The following is a 26,728-nucleotide window of genomic DNA, read 5'->3' as shown; positions in this document are numbered from 1 at the left end:
CTGGCAAAAAAAAAAGGAGGGACGAGGGGAGGAGGGAATGATAAAACAGGAAAGAGAGAGAGATGAAAGTCGCTGAGGACCTTGAGCTTTTTGTTCCTCTCTCTGATGCTACTCTGGCACTGCTGGAGCTGCTCGGCTGCCTCCGGACCCGGCTGCCGCACCAGAATGTGCTTCAGTTCCACATACAGTCTCCCCTTCTCCTTGTGGGGGGGAGGGAGGGAGGGAGGGAGAGAGAGAGAGAGAGAGAGAGAGAGAGAGAGAGAGAGAATGAGTTAGAGTTAGTGAGGCGAGAGTATTGAGTTCGGTGAGAGGCACTCTTTTCAAAACATGCCACATATCCCGCTGGGTGCTTCATTACCAGCTACTGAGTCACACATTTACCCCACACTTTTAGATCTGAGTAAAGATGTTATTTTCGAAACGGATCGGAGGCAACGGTGTCGCAGGCTGTGAATGGATGCGTAATGGGTGAGAGGGGCATTATCGCCAAGCGCGCAGGTCCACCATAGACTCCCATATAGATTCCTGCTGTAGATATTTTGCTCAGCCAGGCAGAGTGCTCCTTAAAACGCACTTGAATCCCCTCGATTGCCCTGTGTTACCTCCACGCTTACACAGCAAAGCACACTAATCCCCCCACCCCCCCGCTCCTCCCCCGAAAGTATTGTTAACAAATAAAACATGACTTTGCAGACAATACATGGAAGGGACAGCATACTAAATCAAAGTCACTGTAAGTCACTCTATTAAATGTGTAATCAGGCAGGCTGTGGTGGGACTGCAGGCCAGGTTTGACCCCATCAAGTCTTAATGAGGTCCGCCGAGTCGTTACCACTCACATTTAAATAACATGCATCAATATTAATAGGTTATTAATGACACAAAGCAATTATGTATACAGTGGACTGGAGAGAGGGAGCGGTGAAAAGACAGCGAGAGCAGGAAAGAGAGAGAGAGAGGGAAAAAAAGAGTGATCCTTTCAAGCCTGTATGTGCCTGCGTAGCATACAGTAGGTGTGTGATGGTGAGATATGGATGAACTTGGCTGGGGCTGCGTGCGCGCTGTGTGTGTGTGCCTGCATTCGTGCCAGGGCAGCACTAGATAGATAGTGACCCCAGGGTGAGGGATCTTCCCCGGCTTGTAAACTCATATACTCATGACTGGGGGGCAAATAGCAGCCAGCCCATTCATATGCACTGCCTTCACAGAAATATCTATGCTAGCAGCAGTGAAAATAGCCTGTATCGGGTTGTGTATTTGTGTGGTTCAGATCTGCCCAAGCCCAGAGGGTTCAGGGGAGGGTGAAGTGCTCCGTAGAGGGAAAAGAGGTGAAAAGTGTCTAAAACCTGGTCCTAAGAAAAGGCTTAATCCTTTAATGTGAGACTCCTTTTCATGTTGCGAGTGACAGGTGAATGTGTGCACACCTACTGTAAGCAGGTGTGTATTTACAGTTTGTAAATCTGCAGTGTCAAAGCTTAAAGCAATGTTCCACTGAGTTTCAACATGGGGGTTATTTGGCACTTGACAACCATGGAAAAACCAGAATATAAACTATTCATCAAGATCGGCTGCAGCTGGGACGAGTTTGTAGCGTTCAGATTTTGACTTCCCATTCACTTGAATGAGGCCACGAGAATAGCCTGAAAACTGACATTTAACACGTTTATGAACATAATCAACAACATATCTTGCTTTTAAGAAAACGAAGCAGTCGTGGGTCCGTCGTCATTTTCCGTTTCTATTCTTGGTTTATGCTAAAATTATTTAAAATAGAGTAGAGTAGTAGTAGTATTTAAAGTATTTTAAAAGTATTTAAAAATAAAAGTAGATCCGGTCTCCCAAAAAGAAACTCCTAAATGGTATCCCTCCGCTTTGTTCTCTTCTATCAATATAAATGTCATGATCTGCCCCAGTCGGCCCCTGTCTGCCATGATCTGCCCCCCTCAGCCCTAGCCCTTGTGTCTGCCCCCTCAGCCCTAGCCCTTGTGTCTGCCCCCTCAGCCCTAGCCCTTGTGTCTGCCATGATCTGCCCCTGTCTGCCCCTGTGTCCTGGTCAACCACTCCTTTCACTCCCCAGTCCTGCCATCCTCCTGCCAGCCACCAGATGTCCTCGGACTTTCCCTCCTCCTGCTACACACACCTGTCTTCCATCAGCCCATTAGCCCTGTTACTTTGTTCTCCCCTTCACCTGCCTGCTTCCAGCCAATCAGCTCCCGGACTCATTCCCCTCCTGCCAGCTGCCTCGTTCTCCGTTACTCTGTGTGTGTATTAATAGTCTGTGTTCCATGGAGCGGTTGCCAGTTCATTTGTTGTGTTTCCCCATGTTACATGTTCTGTTTTGTTCCCGCTCTGTCACCAGCCTTACCTGCTTCAAGACCTGCTTTGCCTTCTGCTCTGTACCCTGTGTTTCATGTGGAAATCTTCTTGCCTTGTAACCGGCCAGGTTTGGTTTTTGTCTTCCTTTGTTTGCCAGCCTGTTGTGGTTTTTTGCTTTTTAGATTTCCTGTTTTGTACTCTGCCTCAGTTCATCGATTAAAGCCTTTTGCTTTAGCTAAGTTCCCTCTCTGCCGGTTTTTGCACTTGGGTCCAGTCTCCTAGTAACTCCCTGACAATAAATGCTATTTGGTGAAATTATGTTCTAAAACATTGTACCCACAGTCAATTGAAAATCACAGTAGTGGGATCTGTTGTTGAATCTGTTCACCAACGTGTTAAATGTCAGTTTTCAGGCTTTTTTCGTGGCCTCATTCAAATGAATGGGAAGCAAAAATCTGAACGCTACAAACTCGTCCAGCTGCATCTGATCTTGGTTTTGGTTTTCATGGCGGTCAAGTGCCGATAACCCCCATGTTAAAACTAAGTGGAATATTGCTTTAAAGACTCAAAAGTAGCTGCAGACTGGTAAATCCGACAGAATAAATCTCTTGGATTTGATGTGTTTTGATGGAAGGGTCGGTAACCCTTCATTTTACAGGTCCCTAACAACATATGAACTATTCCTAATTAGACGTTAACAAAAGAAAACATTTACACACCAACGTGCCTGAAAATAGACAAAGAGAAAATAGACCCGCTTCATTTTCCAGGTCTGGTACCATGTAAATCCATATGAATTACTATTCTATTCTAGAAAATAGACCCGCTTCACATTTGAGGTTCGGTACTATGTAAATATATATGAACGCAAATATGATGAACAAATTTTTTTTTTTTTTATTAATGAACAGTTCATACGTTGTTAGTAATTAACAGTGCAATAACTAAATGGTAAGTTAGTCCAGTTAGACAATAACATCATTTAAGATCAAATAACGCAGCCACGTTGTTTTTTGGGGGGGGGGTTTTAACGTCTAATTAGGAATAGTTCATATGTTGTTAGGGACCTTCATCAGGGTATACAGATATCACGATTAAGGATATTTCTATACCCTGATTTTGTGTTTGTGTGCAGTGTGAAAATATAAGCATAGCATGTTTCCTGACATAGCGCTCAAGGAGGGAACAGAGAGCGCTGCGTGTCAGCAGAGAAAACAGACCAACTGGCCTCTCTTTCTTTGCCATCTCTATTTCCTCCTCCTCTCCCCGTCTTGATTGAGTCATCACAGTGCATGACAACAAATCACTGTGACTCACTTCCTGCATCCAAATCAACTGAGGAAAACGTTTCCAAAATCCCCTCATTTATCTCCCCTCGCATGCGTATTCCTGGTAGGAAACTGAGAGGTACTCCAGTGAAAAAACATGACAAGGGGCGACAAAGAAACAGAAAGAGTGGCACCTGAAATAGCTCTGACCTGCTTTTGAAGGATTGTTTGTAGGAAGTCTAAGTATACCTCCAGTGTGACTAATGCAACACCATAGATGTACATATAGAGGGACAAGCCGTGCGCTTTGAGTGATCTGTCTATACGGGGGTACGGAGGCAATTGCTGAGTGACAGTGATCAATATGCATGTTATCAAGTGTGGGCTCTACGAATGGCATTGTTACCTGTCCTTGAAGAACAATATTCTCACAGCAGTTATTCCAGGCACAATGACTTTCTCTTTATTGGAGGCTGGTGAAAATCTAAGCTGTCAAACTGTCAAAAGGGAGCCAGCATTCACTAATATATTTCAAAACTGACTGACTGCAATACTGCTGCTGCGAGAGGAGGGGGGGGGGGGAGAACAAGCAAGCTCCCTCAGAAAATTAAACCACTGCCAGTATATCGACTGCCACTTAGCAAGAGAAGGAGCAGGGAACAGAGCAAATGAAAAAAGGAAACAAAATTTTATTGGTGAATTGTAAATCAGTGGGACACAAACAAATGCAAAGTAATATGAGAGAAGGAAATACAATAGGCAAAGCATGGGGCCGAATGACCAACCAAAGCAATCATAATTATGGGTGTTTATAATCAGCATAATGCATCTATATGCTTTTGCACTCCAGGACACCCAGTGGGGGGCCAGCGCCATCTGCAGGTTGTTGTTTTGATCGATAGTAACAAGGGTGGGCTCACAGTAACCGTGGCAACAGATGCATATCATGCATGATGCCTCCTTTGTCCTTTAATGGTAGGCTAATGAGCTGCCCCAAAATCAAAGACAACGGGAAATCTGAGTCAGAGATGACAGAGAGAGACAGAAAGAGCAAGCGAGCGAGTAGTCGGAGAAACACAGAGAAACACAGGCAAACAGAATGAGGATCATTACACCAGTCTGAAATCATCTCAATTCCAGAATAGCATTCAGCCTCAGACTATCTCAGTAGCAAGAATCTGTCACCCCAACACCCTCCCACAATTCCATTATCTTCCTCTTGCTCGCACTATAAAAATTTCACCACAGCTGTAACAGTCCAAACTACTGTTACACAGATTTGGCTGGGCTCCAGCATGTGTGGGAGAGGAGCAGAGCAGCAAGGCTAACTGTGCCGCATTAATGATATTATAGGAAAGACAAGCTGTGCATTTAAAGGAGAGAGAGACAGACCAAATTATACTGAACAAAAATATAAATGCAACACTTTTGGTTTTGCTCCCATTTTTCATGAGTTGAAATAAAAGATCTAAGACTTTTTCTATGCACACAAAAGGCTTATTTCTCTCAAATTTTGTTCACAAATTTGTTTAAATCCGTGTTAGTGAGCACTTCTCCTTTGCCAAGATAATCCATCCACCTGACAGGTGTGGCATATCAAGATGCTGATTAAACAGCATGATTATTGCACAGGTGTGCCTTGGGCTGGTCACAATAAAAGGCCACTCTAAAATGTGAGAGAGAGAGAGAGAGAGAGAGAGAGAGAGAGAGAGAGAGAGAGAGAGAGAGAGAGAGAGAGAGAGAGAGAGAGAGAGAGAGAGAGAGAGAGAGAGAGAGAGAGAGAGAGAGAGAGAGAGAGAGAGAGAGAGAGAGAGAGAGAGAGAGAGAGAGAGAAAGAAAACAATCTAAAGTCTATTAGGGCTCAAGCAAGGCACCACCAAATTGAGAAATTTTCTAAGCCTCTTATGCATGATACATAAAGGTAAGAAAAAGTGTTACCATGGTCCAAGAGTTATGAATAAGGGATAAACCAAAAAAGTCATAGACAAGAAGTCAGTGAGCGAAGGAGCTAGGATTTAGCAAAACAAAAACGGGAGAGGGGGGGAAACCAATCCCTTAATATCTGCTGTGAATGCACAGGATTCTCAATTCTCTCTCTTTCTCCTCTTCCCTTCGCTCGACTCAAACAGATGAACGCTAGGTTTATGTCAAAGGAAGTATAACCCTCGAGGCAGCGTGCACTCAACGCATCCTCACGCACTGCTGAAAGATGGGCTAATATCCACTGATTTATTTTTCCCTTGCAGTTCTTCTGACTCTCTATCTAGTGAATTAATGATAAACTTAAAAGCATCAAATGCCACTCATCAAACAAATGATCAAAAGAGGACACAGAACATGTAGGCCTGCAAAAACACTCATGAACCTCTATCTGTGTGTGTGTGTGTGTGTGTGTGTGTGTGTAATTACGTGTTTCTTTTGAGGGTAAAGGGTGGTACAGCATGAGAAAATGTTTTTTTCACTTTCCCAATTCATGTGAAATACAATTAGTTAAAGGTATAATATGTAACATTTCCGCATTAAAATATCTAAAAACGACTAGACCTATGTTATATATTTTGTTGAGTTGTGTACTTACATTATCCCAAATGTTTCCAACAATGTTCAAACCCAGAGAAATCCGTAATTTTATTCAAGGCAGCGGTGCGTTTCATTTGGTCGCCTGTCAATGGCGTCATATCCTCTTTACCCCCTAACTTCCGCGGAAACACGGGAAACACCAGATGATATGTCAGAGAGTGAGGAAGGAAGTCGGCCAACTAGCTAGCTAGCCACTCTAGCCACTCTGTTGTTTTTTTCATTCTATTGTTTTTATTGCTCACTCGTGATGGATCACGATTATTCATTCCCGTTTGCTGCGCGTTCTGTCGCCGAAGCTGTCCCCGTAAAAAAAACTTCCATGATCCCACGCTACTTCACGACGTCATCAAACTACGTCTTTTGTTATTGTTTTGATTGAGAGACCCCTAGCAGCAGAAATTACATACTGTGCGTTTAAGTCAATTTATGCACTGAATGGATTGTACCACATGATGACACATGGATAAAAGACACCATGAAATTCATATTAACATGGTTCCAAAGTAAATTTATCACTACAGTGGCATTTTGCTTCCAGGAGCACATGTGCCTCTAAACTGAAACTAAAGCACAGGTAAGAAATATAGCATGATTTAACATGAAATTAATTACTCATCCCTATTTTAAATCTCAAATTGCACATATGCTCCTTTTTTCAGTTTTATGGTTCTCAGTTTTTCAGTAGCATGAACTTGTGTAGGGTCATATACCACTAAATGGTAGCATGAGATACGGATATATAGAGGCCTCCTACACATTTTCCATTTCAAAATCCTCCGGCAACGACATAACGACATAAAGCACTAGAAGATGATTGCAACTCTGCTAGTTTGTTGACAACGAGAAATTACAGAAGGCTCATGGGTTGTTATGGTCTAATAGCCTCCATTTGTAGCCTATAGACTGAATGTTCATGGGATTGGGCACTGAACCACATGCATGTCGCTGCTGTCACAGAAAAACCTTGAAACTGCATTTTTGGTAATTTTCACACTTGACATAACTTGGACAGATGGTTTACACAGTCTTTTATGAGTAGAGCAAGTCACCCTATAGGGCCCATGAAACCCCCTCAAATGCATGGTCATCAATGTGAAAATAAGGCAGTTTCTTCTACATTTTTTGAAGATACGAGGCTTTCATCCGACTGCAGTGATGTCAAGCTGCAGATAAAGCCTGTGTATATAAAAGACTCTATATACATTTCATGGTTGCTTGTTTTCTATAACATGTTTTTCAGGCTCTAGCACATTGTGCTGCTGCCACCCGTGGCAAACAACAGCATTCTGTTGAAGAAGCTTGAAAGCAGCTGAGACTGTTTAACTTGATGGGATGTGGTGGCAATAGGCCCGCCTGCCCAGCTACACTGACTGACGATGCTGTCTCAGGTGAGTCATATGACAGTCAACTCACCTCTGACTGGCAATGAGTTACTGGTGAAAAACTGCTTAGGAAGTGCCTGTTGTGCAGCACTGAAAATCACTATTGCTATCACCACTATCGGCTCACTTAGACTAGGGTTTATTTCAGACATTATGAAACTGTACAATGGAAATATACCCTCTCTTGATATCGGCTCACATGAACAAGTGGAGGGAAGTACTGTAAGGTGTAAAAGGCATCCAATTATAATCCAATGTGCTCAAATAGGACCTTGTCAAATTTGATGGAGTTTGTGTCCTTTGCATCTGTTCTTTAATATGGTCTCAATGGGAGAAAACATGCTGAAGGGCAACGTTGGATTGTGTTTGTGTGTGCGTGTGTGCATGTTTACGCACGTGTGGTGATAGAGGAGGAGGATGATAGGGCATCATGCTCCATTTCTGCTATCTTTCCCTTTTCATTATTTCTCTAGGGGTAGTCAAAATAAGGCTCCACTCCAATCCCCGTTGCACACAGCAACCTGTCAACGAGTTCATGCCACTACAGAGATCTCATATAGGGCCTTCCCACACACACACACACACACACACACACACCCCATCTCACTTTCACACCGTCTCTCACACACTCTCCCTCTCCATCTTTCTCTGCCTTTCTCTCTCACATGCTCTCTATCTCTCTCCCCTCCTCTCTCTCTCTAACTCTCTTTCACACTCTCCCCTCTGTTTTCTGATGCTCATAGACTATATCAGCTCAGTAATTCTGGCTACGCAGCCAAAAGTATTGCGGTAACAAATCTCACAGCCTAATCTCACCCAGGCTTATGTCAGGGATATTGTTGTCTGTGTTTTCCAATCTCAGCACTGAACATTCATATGATTAAATTACTGAGGCAAATCGGATATGGGGGAAGCAGGGAGGGAGGGCGAATGCATTGCCTGGCTCTCTCAATTCGACTACATCATACATAGGGGCCTATGTGTTAAAGAGACCATCGAACTCTGCGGAACAACATTCCCAGTCGAAATCTGTCAAGATCAATGTGTTTTGATGTTGGGTGGAGAAAAACAACAACTGACAAATAGAACAATGAATTTGGCAGAAGTGGATGTTGTGGCATTGATGCAATCGGCTGCAAGTCTGGCAACAGGGTGAGCAAGGCCACGAGCAAAGCTGAACTGGCTCCATCAAGCTTTGCATGTAAAATGTTAGTGGCTATGATCTGCAGCGATCTCAAACAAGACATTAGGGGCATTTACTTTTATTTTTTCATATCAAGTTGAGAAGAACTATTCTTGCAAGACATAAAACATGTAACATAACACAAAAAGGCCATCAAAGTATCACTATGAAAGGGCCTGCAGGGATAATATCTAGTTACTGTAAATCCCTTTGCTGGTGCAGCATTCAGACCTAGATGTTGTGTCAAGATGAGACGCTTTGGCATGACTCCAGCATCTCCCCAAAGCAAAACAACATTGCCCTCGCATCAGTAATCGTGAACGTATGTAAACAAAACAGCAACATGCAAGAACAACACAGCACTGTAGAGCAGTGGTGTCCTCTTGAAAGGTGTGAAATAGAGAACAGATCTCTCCCCTGTGCCGAAGGCATTGCCATTGATTTCTTGTGGGCTGACCTGAACCTACCGCAGTGATTTTACAACCCAGCTCTTTGTTGGAAAAGCCACATTGCTGGGCCAATAGGAGACAGATCTAAAACGGTGTGTACAGTATGTATCTGCATGTGTGTGTGTGTGTGTGTGTGTGTGTGCGCGCGTGTATGTGTGTGCTCTTTGTCCAAAAGGATATTGGGTCTCGGTGATCAGGTATTTCTGTAAAGAGTGAATCTTCTGGATCAGCTTGTGTTTGCAGGGGTCACTAGCCTGCGGGTGAGAGTCGTTTACAAAGCGTTAATAGCTGCTACGGACAGAAGTGTGACCTTTTCCTTTCCGCATAACTCAGGTGTACTCTGCTGAGAACTGTGTGAGGGGTCTTAATTATTTTTTTGGAGAGATAGCTTTGAACATCTTTCACAGGGACGAGAAATGGGAAAGTTCACATTGCTGTGAGAGAGAACCAATATAACAGGTCAGGTCTGCATGGCTTTCAAAGGACCATACCCATGGAAATGTGCAGTATACTTACAGAAAAGCTCAGTAGCCCTTTGCTTTAGAATTACATTTTAGTCCTTTAGCCACTCAACAATACAAGTTAGCTGCTGCAGGGAACCTTTGACCTATGTGTTACGGGATGGTCTCTCTGACAACTATAGGCCATCCGCCCCACTTTACTCAAGCAAACCCACACATACACACCCACACACAAGTTCATCTTTCTCAAACGGTGAACATTTGTGGGTTTTGCCAGCTGTTCCTCAACGGCACAGCACCTTGTCATCTCTCTGAGCAGCTCCCTCTGCATGTGGAAGAGCTTCCGTCTGTAACATGGCCCACTCATGCCATTTCACATTTCACGCTATCCTCACATACGACTATATTTCCACAACCAACATATTAAAATAGTATTTTCAGCTTATTAAATTTATTATGTGATTAAATAACTAAATCACAGCCTTGTGTGGGTGACAGGTGAGGGGAATGGAATTTCTATTGTTAATTATAAGAACTTGAAAATTAACTTTTGAAACATTGTGGCAAAAGCACAGTTTTACAATCTATATAAACAATTGCTTAGGTGATTTTAAATACCAAGAAGAAGCAATTTTTCATTTCAGCCCTAAGCATTTCACAATCATTACAGTATTGAAAAAATGAAGTGAGTGAACTTATAAGTTCAGTGGAGTTGGAGAGGTATGTAAATACAACTGTTCAAAATGAGAGAAGGGAGAAGGGGTAATGTGTTTGGGAGCTAGCTACTCTGTAAGTGTTGTCTTTCTTCATCATCATGCCCTGGGTTGAAACAGAGGTAAATGGATCAAATTGCGATTCAAGCAGCAGTGGTGGCCCAATCAATTGCCTTTCAGACGCCTGCATTACTGCCCAGGCATTTTAAACACTTCTTGTTCATGTCTGCATGTTTCCTTCAACAAGAGACGCTACCGCTACGCCTCCTCCCTCTTCCAAATGATGCATTGGTGGTGTCAGCCCAGCCATATGCTAACCAATTGACTGGCAAACCAGAGACGTATAATCTCACACTTAAAGTCAAACGCACCAGAGACTTAACGCTTATATTCCTGTGAGAGACAAATGATGATAATGCACGGGTCATTAGCCAAATACAGAGAGAGAAGCAGACCATTAGCTCGCTCACAATGAGGGATCTCCTGGATGTCATTAGCACAGAACAATCAAGGTATAAGTGCACTTGCATCCTCGGTAAAATACACTAGCAGGAGGCCATTGCTTTGACCCTTGTGGTTGTTTCACCAATCTCCTATCAATCTGACTGTCAAGCCAGTAAAGAGAACACAGGTCTGGAGTGCCATGTGAGTGTCATGTAAGGGGCAAGGATATCATGATCCACAACAGGTGGTGGAGTAGAGTGGTGTCACTGCAAGACCATGCAGGTGGTGCTGGTGCTGTCAGAAAAAAACAGGGCTATGTGTGCAAAGATGCATCAAACGTCAGCTAATGGGACATCAATCCCTAAAAACATATGAGTCCTCCTCAGTCTATGGGAAATATACCATGAAAACACACCCAATTCCCTCTTTTCCTTTGCTCTGTTCCAAGACATTTGCATTGCGATTAAGTGATGGGGTTGAGGAAATTGATGCTGATGTGTGTGTGTTTACCGAGTGGAAGTGTGCACTGTGCAGACGAGCGAGTGTGTATGTGTGTGATTGATTCATTGAGGTTAGCGGGGGCTGCAGTGCTGCTATCTTCCCGCCTCAAAGTTTAATCAACACCTTAGACTGGAAGCCAGAGCTGCAACTATTTTATTCAGCCTCTGCTATTTCTATGCATCTATATTGATTCTACGTGTGTGAGCTCACGTAAAACTCTGTGCTCTTGGCCTCCTGTGTGTGAGTGGCTGTCTGTGCATGTGATTGCGTGCACAAAAGCATCTACTCAGAAAATGTTTCTCAAAAACTGTCCCTGACCTGCTGTGATCCTTTCATCAGACCCTGAGAAAAACTGGAAACAAAACAAACCTTTGAGCATTCTGCTTTGTTTATGACACCTAGTGCCATGAGAGGCATAAAAAATAATTATATCAATTAGAAAGAGTGTAAGACCACAGTTGGTGAGATTGAATTTGACCACTGTTTAAATCCATCATCATAATTAGGTTTCACAGATAAACAACACAAAAATATACGAAGCTCTGAGCAAAGACACCATGGACAGATATCAAAACAGAGCACAGGGTAGCAAAAGCAGATAAATAAAATTAGAACTCGAGGGAAACGTTGTGGGCTTTGATACATATTGGAGAGCTCTGAGTAATGCCTGTGTTTGCATAAACACACTCTCACAAACACACATATGCAGACACATAGAGAGCCTCCCAGACAGATCATTTTGCCCCCAAAGCCCTTTGAAAAATTAGACGTGTGCAGATAATGGACGTAATGGTACAAAGCCATCGACAGGAGGCCAGGGCCTAACATAAACCCACATAGTGCTCTGGGGGATGGAACAATGCTAACCACAGAGAGCAGCAAAGTAATATGGTAATTATGGATTGAGACCTGGCCGTGCTTAATGCATGCAATCATGTACGTAAGTATGTGCACATGTGCATGTATATACAGTGTGTGTGTGTGTGCGCGCGCGTGAGCATTTCAGCATGTGCACAGTATGTGTGTGTGTGTGTGCGCATGTGCATGCGCACATTTATTTGCATGTGTGTAAGGGTACATGTGCGCCTGCATGTGTGTGATTGCTTGGGATCCATCTGGCTGTCTGCGGCATTTCAGCTTTCCATTCAGGCAGAGAGTAAGTAGGTTGGCACCTAATGAGCCGATTACTGGGAATAGCATATGGCGTGTTCTGTACGGTTCTCCTGGCTCCACCATTAGCGCTGATGAGAGTTGGGAGAGATGTGAAGAGTGGGTGGGTCGGGTCGGGAGAAATGTACCGATATGTGTCTACTTAGACACACAAGGTTTTCTGTAGTTACAAGATCTCCGAGGGATGGAATGAACAAGGAGAGGATGAGCAGAAAGGTCCGCAGGGTTTAGAAAAGGCAAGCGAAAAATTCCATCACTATGGCCCCATCCATTTCATCTGATGGAAATGTCATTATGAAATTCCTTGTGAAACAGGCCATTTAGAAAAAGAAGGGGAGCAGACATAATAGTTGTACCCAAGTCCGCGTCAGATGACAGCGAAATATCCTACAGTATGCACTGTACGCAGTACAAATTTTTAATTAATGAGGGAATGCATCAGGCAGAGTCCAGATTGATGCATATTTCCAGGCAAAAAAAGAAGAAAAAGAATTTTAAAAAAAACCACCTAATTGACTTCCCTCTGCTTTTGCAATCATTTCAAATGTAAGGCCCTGCTCATTAAAAGTGACAAACATGGACTGTGACAATTTTCTTAAAAGCCAGCTACCATTCAGCCCACTCGCTTCCACAAAAGGCAATGCACGCAAATTACTGCACACCCTTACCTACGGAAATAAGTAGGTAGTATGCACAATATACTACACAGGTATCAAAGAAAATCAGCCTTTTGTTGTCCATGCATTATTGTAATATACCGTTTTAAACAGCAGTTTATTCTAATTGTGTATTATGTTAACCTTACAAGCCACCTGGAACTAAATCCATTGAAAAAAAGTATGATTGCTCACAAAGTTTGTACTCTATGGAAAAAGTCCCACTGTCATTGGCAGCGCATGTTACCTCCATACTATCGCTTGGATTAGCAAAAGGATTCATACCAGATACAAGTCATTTATCATGTATCTGTATGTACCGAATGTGGTCATATTGTCTCCCTTGAGCACCCAAGAAAACTTTGAAATATCTTACTTTAATAATAAAATAATCCAAAATGAGAAGCCCTTTTGGAATATTAGTGCATAATTCAGGCTCATTGATTATTTATCGAAGCGGCTGGGGACTGACTGCAGTCTCTGAAAGGTTATGTAGCAAAGCGTCTTGCTACAGAAATAACCCAAAAGTACGAGGGATGATAGGGTTTTGATATAAATGAATTCACCATGGCTTGGGAGCTGGAAGTTTAAGGGAAGGCCTCTCATTCTCTCTATCTTACTGTCTCATTCCCAACTCTTCCCCTCTATCTCATCCCATCTCTCTCCCTTTTTCTTTCAGTCCTACCCTTCTTCTTTTCTGAATACTAAAACAACCCCACTGTGTCTGTAGCCTCTTTTGGTCCTCCTCTACCTCAATCTCTCTCTATCTCTCCCTCTATTCCTCTATCCCGCTCACCCCCCTGCGCCTCTCCATTCAAACCCTTCCTTCCTCTCTCCCTCTCATTTTTATGCCTTCTATTCTACCCTTTGTCTTCCTCAACCTCGTTCTCTCTATCCTTCCTCTATGTCCGTCTCCTGCCCACCTTCCTCCCCCTCTTACCTCCAAATCCTCCTCCCTCTCCTCTTTTACCTATCCAATTTTGTCAGTGGCCTTTCTTTATCCTCCTCCACCTCATTCTCTATTTATCCCTCCCTACCTCTATTTCTATTTTACCTCAGATCGTCTGAGCAGGGTACAGTCTTGTCCAGGTTGCCCCTTCTGATCTCCAGCTTGACCAGGTGGATGTCCTCCACTCACTGGCTGTACTGGAAGACGCCCTTGGTCAGGATTGATTGCTGGATCTTGATCTTCTCGTACAGCGGTGCCATATGAGCGCATCGTTGCAGTGCAGCAGCTGTTTGCCCAAGATGTCCAGCTCACTAATTACCTTGGCCGCAGCAAAGGTGCACCAAGAAAAAAAATAACACACAGCAGGGTGGGAAATTAACACCAGCCACCGGTCAATTTGTAATGTGGCTGGTAAGTTTGTATATTCTACCAACCACTTCACTCAGGCAACCAACCACCATTTGGAGGTCCTATTCTAACTCATATCCCTAAGAATATATTTGTTTGATAAAATAGTAAAAGTGCTGGTTAATTTGGGGATTTTTCAGCCACTGTAGCCTGACAAAATGTCAGTTTCCTGCTTTTGATACAGACATGCGCTTGATGAAGTTTGTAAAAATTCTCAATGGCCCAGTAATGAACAGCATGAAGAGCTCAACTTACTGCACTTTGATTTCGTGCATACCCATGTGTAACATAACATATGCCATTTGGTGGTTCTTGGACGCAAAGTGCCTTGTCGTACTGTGAGTGCATACATTTTTAGCATGGGTGCTCCCAGTGGTGATCAAACGCATAAGCCTAGCAGGCGTTAGTGTCATGCTCTACCCACTGAGCTATACAGAACAGCTAGGTATATATACAGGGGAGACAATAGAAGCCCTTACTTCTTCCTGAAAAGTTCTTTAAACAAATTCACACTGACATGATAGTTTAGCATCTCTCCAGGAAAACAGAATCTCTACAATTTCTACTGGTTGTCAGACATTTAAGCTCCAAGTGTGGCTCTGCCGCTTATGTTTGTGTGGCGAGTCAAGAGTCATTACCCCGTTAAACAGTGATTCACCCCTAAGGAGGCAAAAATGAATAGCCTCATCAACACAATTATTTTTGGCTCAGTGTGAAAAGATCACACCGTGACAGTTCTGCTGGCTGATAGAAATATCTTTGTCCATCCTGGGCTTCAAAGAGAACACACACATACTCACTCTCACACACACAAGCACACACAAGCACACACACACACACACACACACACACACACAGCTACACCGCCACGATGACATCAAACATCAAAATCAGCACTATTCTATCACTTAGCTGGGCCCATTGTGTCCTTCTGATCGGTGTCAACTGCCGCCTCACCTGTTGACACTACCGTTCTGCATATCAAATGCTACTCTCAATGTGTCAAAACAGGGGAGCTTGAGAGCTGTATCCAGACGGCTGCATTTTACTTGGCGCGGGGTTAGCCAGGTCGCTGAAGGCTTTAGGCTTCAGTAGGAGAGGCTGGCTCTGTGTTTAATGAGCTTGGAGCGGACCCAGACTTTGGTCTCTTTCATCCCTGTAGCGGTCAGGGCAGCCAGTTAGCTCATTGAAGCAAGGAAAGACCCCTTTCACAACCCCTTTTCTTTTTCCCCTCTCAGTCTCTCTTTCTTCACATCTCTCTCTCTCTCTGTCTTTCTGTCTCTCTCTCTCTACCTCTTCTTCTCTACCTCTCTCTCTCTGTTCCTTTACCTGGTCCAATTGTTTCTTCTGTCGGATCTGCTCAGCATCAGCGTCGGCTATGATCTTGCGCAGTTTTTGCTCCTCTGCCTTCTGGCTGTCAATGCACTGCTTTGTTTCCTCTGCCTGCTGCTTCATTAACTGCAGCTCCCCCCTGTAGCAGGACACAGAGAGGCAGAGAGGGACACACACACACACACAAACACAGGGTTTACACCAAAGTTCTGTTTTTGAAAGATGTCAGATATGGGACAGAGGTCGCCTAAAGTTTAGAGTGCTTAGTGCCTCTGACATTGCCGCAGGTTACAATCCCCAGACCGGATGTGATACTCTTCTTTCCTTCAATAATTACTGTTGAGAAGCCCTTGAGCAAGGCACTTAATTGCTAATAGGGATTAATGCTCAGTGGCCAACAGCTGTGGTAGTACTGAGCAGCTCCCAGGTATGAATATGTGTAACTGTATGACTGTGAAGCAAGATGGTGCTGGGAGTAAAAACTTTTCTGGGATAAATAACAGTTAAAAACTGGATTTTGCTATTCCATTTAAGATGCACATAACATGAGGTCTTCCTTTGCAAATGCCTGTAGGAAGCAAAGTGAGAGTGTGAGCGAAACTATGAGATAGAAGGAGAGGGAGCAAAGAGCAAGGGAGAAAAGTGAGGTAATTTTGTCCTATCTAATAAGCCTTAACCCCTGTCCCTTCATTCAGTTTAAGGAGACAGTGAGGACAGGCCTGTGGCGAGAGACTGCCATACTGATGCAGTTGAAAGGGCTAAAGATCTTCATTAGTGCCCAGATCAGGTGTCCCTTGGGCTGGCTGCACTCCCAGAATGGGCCCTGGTCCCTGTTGGTGCCCCAACTACTGTGGTGGAGCTGGTGGTGACATTTTCAACAAAATGAAGTCCTGGATACAACAGTCCCTTGTACTATCTTTTTCTCTCACCCTGCGGGTAATTACTTTGAGGGTTTCCAGACTGAAGTTACACTAACTGAGAGGCTCATAGTGAAGTATCAATGAATGAACAGAGGACATATGTACGTATGTACAGATTAACCTCTGTCACAGATACAAAGAGCTCTCCTCGATGAACTTTCCCTGTTACCACAAAGCCTGCCCTGTGAACGCAGACCTTAAAGTGCCACAATGATTTAATGATGTCAGCAGTCAATCAGATCACTTGCCTGGACTATATAGCATGAAAAGTTCTAAGGACCCTATGGACAGCAACATGACAGATATGATTGAGCTTCAGCACTGATGCAATTTGTCTGTACTTCCTCCTCAAACTCAAACAATTGAAGGATGGTTGTCATTAGTCTGGGAGGGAAAAGACCTCCGAACCTCTCTGAGACGGTGTATGAAGCATGTAATAAGATTCTGGAAAGAATCAATGTGGAGTTGTTGCATGGTAATCAGGAGGGGCAACCATATGAGTCAACAGAAGAGGGGACGGTCCCAAAGATATTGTTCTCATTGTCTGTGACTGTGTTTTGTATGATCAGAATTAGTTGCGTCTCATTCATTAAAATGTTGTGTGTCCCAACTGTTTCTTTAGGCAGAGGCGGATGAAGGGAGTGTAGCTAAGGGTCACAGAGGATAGTGGATAGGCTTAATACAACCTAATTGGTGGTGGGTTTTATCATTAGGATGTCAGGTAGCATCTGCAACATCCACACCCACTAGATTTTAGTGAAAGGAAACCATGCCCTTCTGTAGGTAATTAAAGAAGAAAGAAAGAGAGTAAAGAAAGAGTTTTTCTCTCATATCTCCTACTCAAAGCTTCTGCGAAGAGCAGGCTCATACTTCAAAGAACATAGGTTGAATATCCCTCATTGAGGTAGACCAGCCAATATCTCTTTAGAGTGGAGCATCCAGTGCATTCATTGTGCATCACAGAATGCACACTAAAATGAGTCACAGGTGGTGATAGAGAGATAAAGATGTCCAATTTAACAGATCCCTTGAAATGATGCTATAGAGGAGCAGGTGACACAATACTGAAACATGAAAAGGTTGTTGTTCCACTGCATTCAATTGAGCACTTGGTTGTATGCAATCCAACTGTATTTACGCCCTGGAAAGCATACAAATGCCATATCAGCATCGAAAAACCAGTAGACGTAAAATACATTTCTCATGGCATTAATGAGAATGTCAGAGATTTTATAGCGTATCCCTGTGTGATGTGTTTTTACTGATTGCATAATCAGTTCAAAGAGGAGCAGAGCCCGTTCTCTATCCTATTTTTTTCTTCCCTTTCATACAGGTTACCTAGTGAACAGAGGATATCAAAGTAACAAGACTGTCTCTGACTACAAAAAGGAAGATAAGATGAGAGAGGGCATGAAGTCATACATGTAAGACATATTCTAGTTGTGCACATTAAAGTCTTACATGAATAAGACATAGTCTTAGAGTCCCAGAAATGTTGAACAGAAGGGAGTCAATCTCACACAAAAGCTTTTTTTTTTCCCACTACATCATGACAAATTTAAAGTCAGATAGAAATAAAGTTCATGCTTTGTTGTGGTGAGGAGAAATGCAATTAAACATAAGCGACAGGGTGACACATCCGTGCTGAGAGGGCTCCAAGGCCACACAATTCAGTGGCTAATATCACAGGAAACCTGCGTGGGGCAACGCGCGCTGTGGAATAATTGAGTGGATACAGCAGTGAAGTGTTTGGACGACTAGAGCCTCAATGCCATTCTGAGGGAAACGTGCTGACGGTGACGCTTTTTGACAGGAGGAAAAGTAGCACGATGGAAATTCAACAGAGATGGAAAAAAGGGGGGAGTAGGACAGGGAAGAGAAGATGATATGACAGGATTTTTTCCCCCTTTTTCATTGGGTGTGTAAGGTTGAGTTGTTACCATCTACAGAAAGAGTTATTGATTTTCTGTCATAGGACTAGTACAAGGGTAATTGTTAAATGAAGAGTAAAATATTAGAGGTTGACAAGTGCAGGGGCTGACACCTGACAAATTGGTAAGGAGAATTCAAGAATACAGAAATCATCTTTCTTTAATGGTGGACCCGGGTGTCAATAACCTTTTATAGTCACAAGGGGTCAAACATTAAAAATCGTTTTAAATGGTAGCGCATCTGTATTGCTGTTACTTCTCTGCTTTTGACTCCGCAACACATTTGTTTGCAATATGTCACCTCACTCCCAGACACATGTAAAACCGATACTGTCAAAAAACAATACTGTGGAAGCACTGCTTTACTCTTTTTGAAAAGAAAAAAGCCAACAAGAAAGCCAGTCAGTAGAGCGCAGAACTCCTCCTTGCTGATCAGCTTTCGTGATAAGCCTTTTCTTTTATTCAGCATCCCCTCCCTTTTCCCTCCACTTTCTTCCTTCGCTCCTTCCCTCCACTTCAAAACCAACCCAGTCAACCACATCTACACCAATCTCAGCTGGAGAAACAGAATAGACAGGAAAATGCCAAGAGAGGGTGACGGTAAGTTGAAGAGAGAAACAAAGTGCTATACACAATAGCTGTACCCAGTGCTCTGTGGGGAGGCAATTCTTTTACGTAGGGAATCATGTTAGAAATGTAATTCATCAAATTTTAAGCAACATTTCAATAGCTTATCCATCCATACAGCACCCCAGAGTGAACATCAACGGCAGCCTTGCACATTTTGAAATGCAAAAAAACAATCGAGGTCAAGAGATGATCAGGTTCCTGATGTACCAGCACATACTCAGTATGGAGAGCATCTTTATGGAGCCCAATTCATAATTGTTCAGAACAGTTAGAGCTGCACTGAAAACCGCTTAAGTGGCTCCTCATCACTACTTAAGGGTAGCTTTTCTGAGCCAAGAGAGGGGATTGAGGGAGAGAGAGGGAGAGACAGAGGGAGAGCGAGAGCGAGAGAGAGAGAGAGAGAGAGAGAGAGAGAGAGAGAGAGAGAGAGAGAGAGAGAGAGAGAGAGAGAGAGAGAGAGAGAGAGAGAATGCACAGACGAAAACTAAAAGCTAAATGTGTCAGTTATAATTGAAAGCCTTCCAGCTTGGCCCGAATATAAATGTCAGAGGGAAAAGAGGCAAGACAGAAGATGACGGAGGGGAAATGACAGGATAAGACAGCAGAAAAGGCACAACGGAGTGAAATGGGGGAATTGATGCTCTGGGCAGTCAGAGGCTTTAAATGTTGAACTAAAAGGTAAATCAGTTGCATAAAAAAATGAGATCAAATATGAATGTGATAGTAAAAAAAAATCTGATCTGACTTTCAAATGTCTTGGTTAGATTGTCAAGCTGTACTGTTTTCTTTCAGTGTACAATTCTTTGCTGAAAATAAGTTTTAAATTTCATTTTCTGTTTCTCTCCACTTCCTTCTCTAGATGACATCTTATCAATTTCCTGGTTATGACGATTTTGATAGAACTCTGTTTTTGGTCAGCTGTTGATTTCATATGGAGTTAATTGTAAATATCTTGAATTTTGAATTTAACTTGAATTAACTTTAATTTTTAGCATCGATATGTGGTCATATTTCAGGGGACAAAATAAATAAACACCTAACAATCCTTGAATATGAAGTACCTAATAAGGAACAGGACCACACTTTGTCTTTAGAACAGCTTCAGTCCTTGAAACGCTATCATACAAGTCCTGAGCTGTGTGTAGTAGGATATTATCCAATGGTTCAGTATTCAATGGTCCAGTGCTCCTTACACCAGGATATGTATCTTTGTGTGCTGGCCATGGATATAAAATGCTTTCGAACGGCAGCCCTTCATAAATAGTGTTGTGAAACTCGTGTAGAGTTTTTGCTGAGAGTGTGTCACAGAGGAGTTGTTTCAATTCTGTGGTAATTTTTCAGAATGTAGTTTTTAAGTGTTCAGAAAGTGTCCATCTATCCCTGTTAGTTAGCTTCAACTTGCAACCACTGTCCTCGTTGTCAGTGCAGTTTGTCCATGTTTGGCATCATGATTTTCCAGACTATTCCCTAGCCAAATTAAACTCTTTTGTGGTTTGTGTGACCAATGTCCCTGCAATTCAGGCACCAACTATTTGGCCTCTTTCGGACTCGGTTAGTTGCCTCATAATGTTTTGAAAACTCACATATAAAAGCGGTGATTGTCAGACCTCTCGTAAAGTTGGCACATAATACTAATTGACATTCAATTTTATATGACTGTGTAACAGCCTTTGTAAGAGTGTGATTTAGTTACTTCAAAGTCCTTTTTCATGTGGACTTTATGCAGACAACACAGTTCTGTATTGTTATGCTAATTCTGTACTAGTGGCTACTGATACTCTGCAATATGCTCTCAGTGCCCTGCAAAACAACAATGTAAACCTCAAACCTGTGTTAAATGCTGAAAAGACTAAATTCATGCTGTTCTCCAGAGCTAAAAGCGCTAATTACTGCAATCTCCAGATTTGCACATTAGATGGTACTCCTATTGAGAGAGTCCCTTAAATACTTGCACATCTGTATCGATGACAAACTCTCCTTCAAAGTAAATATAGATAACCTTGTCAAAAAGTTGCAGATGAAACTTAGGTGCTTGTACAGAAATAAGACATACTTTCCCATGTCTTCTAGGAACAGGATTGTAGAGGCAACTTTCTTTTCAGTTCTGGATTATGGAGACATAATTTACAGGCACGCAGCTGCCTCCACTCTAAAACCCCTTGATGTTATCTACCACTTGGCACTTAGAACGGGTGATTATAGTACTCATCATTGTGTCTTGTATAGAAAAGTTGGCTGGCCATCTCTCTCTGTTAGACGGGATCAGCACTGGCATTTATAAAGGCCCTTCTCCATAAATTGCCCCCTTATTTACTGTCTTTATTCGACTTGAGAGGTGGAGCTTATTGTACCGGCTCTCAGAACTGGCTGGTGCTCCAGGCACCACATGATAGCTCTAACCTGGGAAAGACTGCTGTCAGATACTGTGCCCAAAAAACCTGGCACCATCTCCAGCACTTTGACATTCAAATTTTAAATCTTACCATGATTGAATACAATTGTTTTTGATAAAGATCAGTATATACAGTATAATTTCACACACTTCTCCTTTATGGCCTATCATAGAGTAGCATACAACTTCTGTGCTAACTGTCCTCCTGAACCTGACAAAGTGAATCGCTCTGTGCCTTACTAGCTTGCCTTTTGAACTTGTCATCCAAATGTCCAATTGTGGTCAGAGGGAGGAGGCCCATCTTTCTGCCTGACCAGCAGCAAGTGTTCCTCTCTTCCTACATTTTCACGCTCGCTGCACACTCATTAATTCAGAAATCACGGTGGGGGGCAGGGTTGCTCGGGGGGTGAGCGGGAAAGGTAAAGGGAGCTCTTCGGAGACTGCCGGCTGGTGAGAAAAGGGGCTAAGATCGGCCCCCCTGCTGTTTTTTTTACGTCCTCTCCTCCTGAGAGTCTGGACAGATATCAGTACAGCGGGAAGCCGCCATGCTAATCAGTGGCTGAGGGCACCAGCAGCAGTTCCTGGGGCTGAACGATAGCCATCGGCTTCCCGTGGATCATGGTGTGACGGACATGAGTGAGCGCCGCTGGACCCTGAAGCATGCTGGGTTAAAGCTGAAGGGTGGACTTGAGTGCTGCTGGATAGTTAAGATCATACAGAAGAGAGTAGAGGGGCTTAGTCCAGGGGCCAGCCGACTTTCAATCCCAAATAAGCTCAGACCTTATTGCTAGGCGAGACACAGCCCTTAAGGCTGTTGGGTCTCAATCGCATACATATTAATGATATCATGGTCTACTACAGGGGCAAGAGAAAGTATGTGAACCCCAAGCTACAATATTTTATTGGATATTTTTTAGCCGGTTTGAATAACAAAATATCTGATTAGCATACAGGTTCTATATAAAAAAGACGATATGACATTATGATACATTATGAAATATGTAAAAAGTCACTACTTCATTTTTACTCTAGTTCAGGAACAAACTGGGCAAAAAGATAACACACAACAAATAACAGTGTTTCCTCTGTAATTATTTTGTGGCACTGGGGGTTGTTGGTCATTTTTGGTTTCGATTCCATGCCAGTTTTGGGTCCAGTACAGGTTGCAGCACTAAAAACTATTCTAATTTAGACATTCTATATTCAAAGCACTATCCCTAATTCTTTGTACATTTTGAGGGATATAATGTTGTATAATGTTTGTTCATTCCAGATTTTCTCTAGCAGTAGTGGTTGTTTTCTTCTTGCGGTGCCCCACCATTGCTGAATGAATGCTGAATGTAGAGTGAACAATGAATTAGTAGGGGATTCACATAATATCACCTCTTGCCACAATGAGTATGCCTATGTCACTACCTTCATCTGGGCTGTATTTCAATTTGTTGGTTGGAGGCACTTTCAGTGCTGTGCTCAATCAGAAGAATCATAATTGGCTTTTGATAAATGTGGGGAAAGCACCGTTGGACCTAAAACAAGGCATATATGAAAAAAAAAAAAAGAGGAAAACCTATTACCCCTTCATGTCTCCAAAAAACACACACACACACACACACACACACACACACCTTTTCTTTTATCCGTTTCCCTGGTCCAGTCTATAGCCAGCCCCCCAGTGGTTGAGTCAGCTTGCCGTGAACATCAGCACTGCTCTCTCCCTGACAACCTTCCGGTGCGCCCCACCAAATCCATCTGTTCAGACCTCTGGTGCTGGGCAGCCCCCACAATGGCTTCAACACCACACGGCCAGGGAACTGTTGGACACACACACCTTCCTGTTTGTCTGGCTGGCTGGTTGCTGTCTCTGTCTCTATCCCTCTCTCTCTCTCTCTTTATTTCTCTAATTCTCTGTCTATCTCTCTATTTCTCTCCCTCATCTCTTTCTCTCTGAGAAATGGAGAGTCAGCTTTGTACTCTACAGCTTCTGTTAGTGGTGTTTTTCCTGTCTTTGAATCAGAAAGGCTTTAGACTGCCATGTGTGAGTGTATAGCTATATCTTCATGCATAAGTGGGTTGGATGGCATTTCATGCATTTGTAAAACTATGCTAAGGAAATAGCATAGCATAAAGAAATCGTAAGTGTTACGTTCTAGATTAAAAAAAACTCAGGCCTTTCATTGACACTGTTCCATGCTCCATCAACAGCAAACAAAAGCAACACAGCTACATAATTCCCTTTGAAAATTCACAGATACACAGTGCAGAACATACCCCCGCAGTGGCCTTTTCAAATCAAAAAGCCATTTAATTTAAAAACCCGCTACTATTGAGTGTCGTTTTTAAACATGCATTAACTGTAGTTGATATGGAAACCCAACACAACACAAACAAGCATAGCAAAATGGAATTCAGAGGAGACATAACAGGAAGATTCACAAAATGCTGCAAAGGTCTGGAAAGGTTATGCAGCAGCAGGTTTTTCCAAAAGGATGGCAGCGATCCATTAAACAACATTAAATATACAGCTATAGGCCAACAATACAGTAAACCACTTTGTAAAGCACAATGATGCGTGTTATCTTGGCTGCATATGTTTAGTGTACAAGTACACAGTTAAATACACAGAACCACACAGAAAGTAATCCTCTGAAAAATGTGCAGCTTAAAGAAGCCAATCTTAAATGTAGAAATACAAGTACAGAGAGTCACTTAAGGCCAAGTAAATTTCTAGACATTTTTCAGGTAAATTAGGTAAACTAAGTTTTGGCAATGCACAGTAAAGGTGTGCATAAAAAAGTTATACTTTTCTAGACACACAAAGTTCCAAGGTACACAAATTGACTTGATCACTTGCTGCAACTAACAACAAGGAAAATTACATTTTCACATGTGAAATGTCCGGAAACTGCATGTGTCTAGTAAAGATGTTAGACTAAAATATTAGATTAAATAACTAATTTACAAAAACAATTTACAAAAGCAATTTCAAAGCTTACTGACATTTTTCTTAAATTATCATGTGGCATAAGTCATCATAACCAAACAGGATTTCAGCATATTATAGAGTCAATACAATACTCCATGACGATTATGGCTAGCTACATTTGCATCACCTTCCAAGTATACATCGACCCAATTAATCTAGTACACCTGTGGTGGCAAAAGTGCCAATTTTTGGTAAACTGGGACACCCATGGCTGATTATCAAATCCAAGAATGCCAAGTCGACGTGTCCTTGTGGAGAACGTTCTTCAAGTTGTCTTGGGGAGAACGATCTGCTCATGCAAGTAAGCACAGAGAAGCTTCCTTACAGTTTGAGATGGACTGTGTGCTTCCCGTCGCACACTTGATTAATTAAGACACGGAGCTGTTAATTTTCCCACCTGTTAGCCGGCTCTGTACTGCAGCGCTTCCTGCTCGGATGTGATGCGCCGTTGTCGCAATGAATCTTGGGGCTTTCAATTCGTTCTCTTCAGGCAAGTCACCATCCGATGCATCCTCGATAAGGAAACTTCCTGGTTTTCTATCTGTCCTCCGAATCGTGCTTCAGCGGTTAGATATTACATAAAACATGCCATCGAGGACACAAGAACGCACAAGAGCGCATATTGATAATCAGCCATGGTATCCTAAGATTTACACAGTTGGTGTCAATTGACTAATTGTTACAGCCCTACTTAAGAATGGGCCGGTAGTTTAGTTTTCGCGGCTTTCTTCCTGGTAGTTTAGTTTTACTTTTCTGTTTTTTGGTAGCTTAGGGGTGAGCGCTTTGGGTCCAACAGCCCACTGTGTGGTTGGCCCGAGGAGCTCCCCTTCCTTTTGTTGAGTTTGGCTGGTCCGTCTGACCTTTTTTGTTTCCTTGGATTTTATCTTTTTTGTACATTCATAATGTTTATATTGCTTGAAATAAATTTTGGGTTTTTTTTGTCTCAGCTTATGTTATTGACCTCCTGGTGAAACGAGCTATTCTTTGGAGGTCGTAACAAGAATGTAGGGTAAAACATTTGTATGTTGATACATGATACATGTACTGGTACAATGAGCTTCTGCACTTGGCCCAAATTGCATTTACTTAAAAGTTTAACGCTGATTCTCTTAACACCTGAGCAAAACCTCATATGATACCTGAGCTCACTTTATGTCATACCCCACTGAGAAGCACTAAAGTAGGCTACAGTACCTTGAGGGCCTTGTTGCCTTTCACCACGTGAACTCCAGGTGATCTTTGGCCAGGGCTGACTCCTTCAAACTGATCTCCTCCCTCAGCTGGATGACCTCACCCTGACAGACAGACACTACAGGAAAGAAAAGGGCAGGTTGTCTGTCTGTCTGTCAGTCAGTCAGACAGACAGACACAGACAGATAAAGAAAGTAAATGGACCAAAAGAACAAGCAGAGATCCCAGCGGAGATACCGATGCAGAAGGAGAAAGAGGGGTGTGGTGGGGCCAGGGAGGTTCAGGCCAGGCTACACGGGGACTCTCATTAAATAATTACAGCCAGTGGTCAAAAAGCTGTGAGAAAATGTGACAAGGTCGCTCTGCCTGTCAGGGGAGGGCAGTGTCAGAGAAAAGCGGGAGCTGTGCCTCAGCCTTCTTTTCAAACTATCAAAGACAGGATATAAAAAGATGATGAAACAAAGAAGGGAATCGAAAAAGACTCTTTGATATATGCTGAATCAAAAGCCTCCCTATGATATGTCATTTTGTGACATGAAAGCCTCTCACAGTCATACTTTTCCCGTTTTCCAGTAACTGTTGGTGCGGTGCATTAATATTGGCAGCCCGCGTCGGGTTTGGCAGGCGCAATTGGACTTGAACAGCGTTTTAATGGGGATCAAATGGAACAAGCTCAAACAAACAAACATTAGGTTCCGAGTTAATGAGCTTGGTCGCACATTACAAACGACCTGCACAAGGCAGTCCCAGTCCTTCTCTCTTTATAGTGCACCTCTGGTGAAGCACCATGCAAAACCAAGTCACTTGTGAGTGAGTGGGCAATCAGCGACTGAGTGACTGACCAAAAGACTACCTGATAGGCTGACCGA

The 26,728-nt window shown here is 42.9% G+C and overlaps 1 protein-coding gene across 1 annotated transcript in view; it reads right to left on the bottom strand.

Moving 5' to 3' along the window:
* The window catches only part of LOC139928509 (cilia- and flagella-associated protein 58), a 55,898-nt gene that overhangs the window by 16,756 nt on the left and 12,414 nt on the right, over positions 1 to 26,728 (bottom strand). The window contains 9 exon segments of the mRNA XM_078290013.1: positions 81 to 200; positions 2,366 to 2,396; positions 9,359 to 9,432; positions 9,869 to 9,986; positions 14,178 to 14,332; positions 14,335 to 14,391; positions 15,810 to 15,951; positions 25,085 to 25,120; positions 25,896 to 25,963. Coding sequence (XP_078146139.1) covers positions 81 to 200; positions 2,366 to 2,396; positions 9,359 to 9,432; positions 9,869 to 9,986; positions 14,178 to 14,332; positions 14,335 to 14,391; positions 15,810 to 15,951; positions 25,085 to 25,120; positions 25,896 to 25,963 — 801 coding nt within the window.

Source organism: Centroberyx gerrardi, chromosome 3, assembly GCF_048128805.1.
Source record: "Centroberyx gerrardi isolate f3 chromosome 3, fCenGer3.hap1.cur.20231027, whole genome shotgun sequence".
Classification (NCBI taxonomy): domain Eukaryota; kingdom Metazoa; phylum Chordata; class Actinopteri; order Beryciformes; family Berycidae; genus Centroberyx; species Centroberyx gerrardi.
Note: the sequence above shows the minus strand (reverse complement) of the source record. Positions and strands in the feature narration are given on the sequence as shown.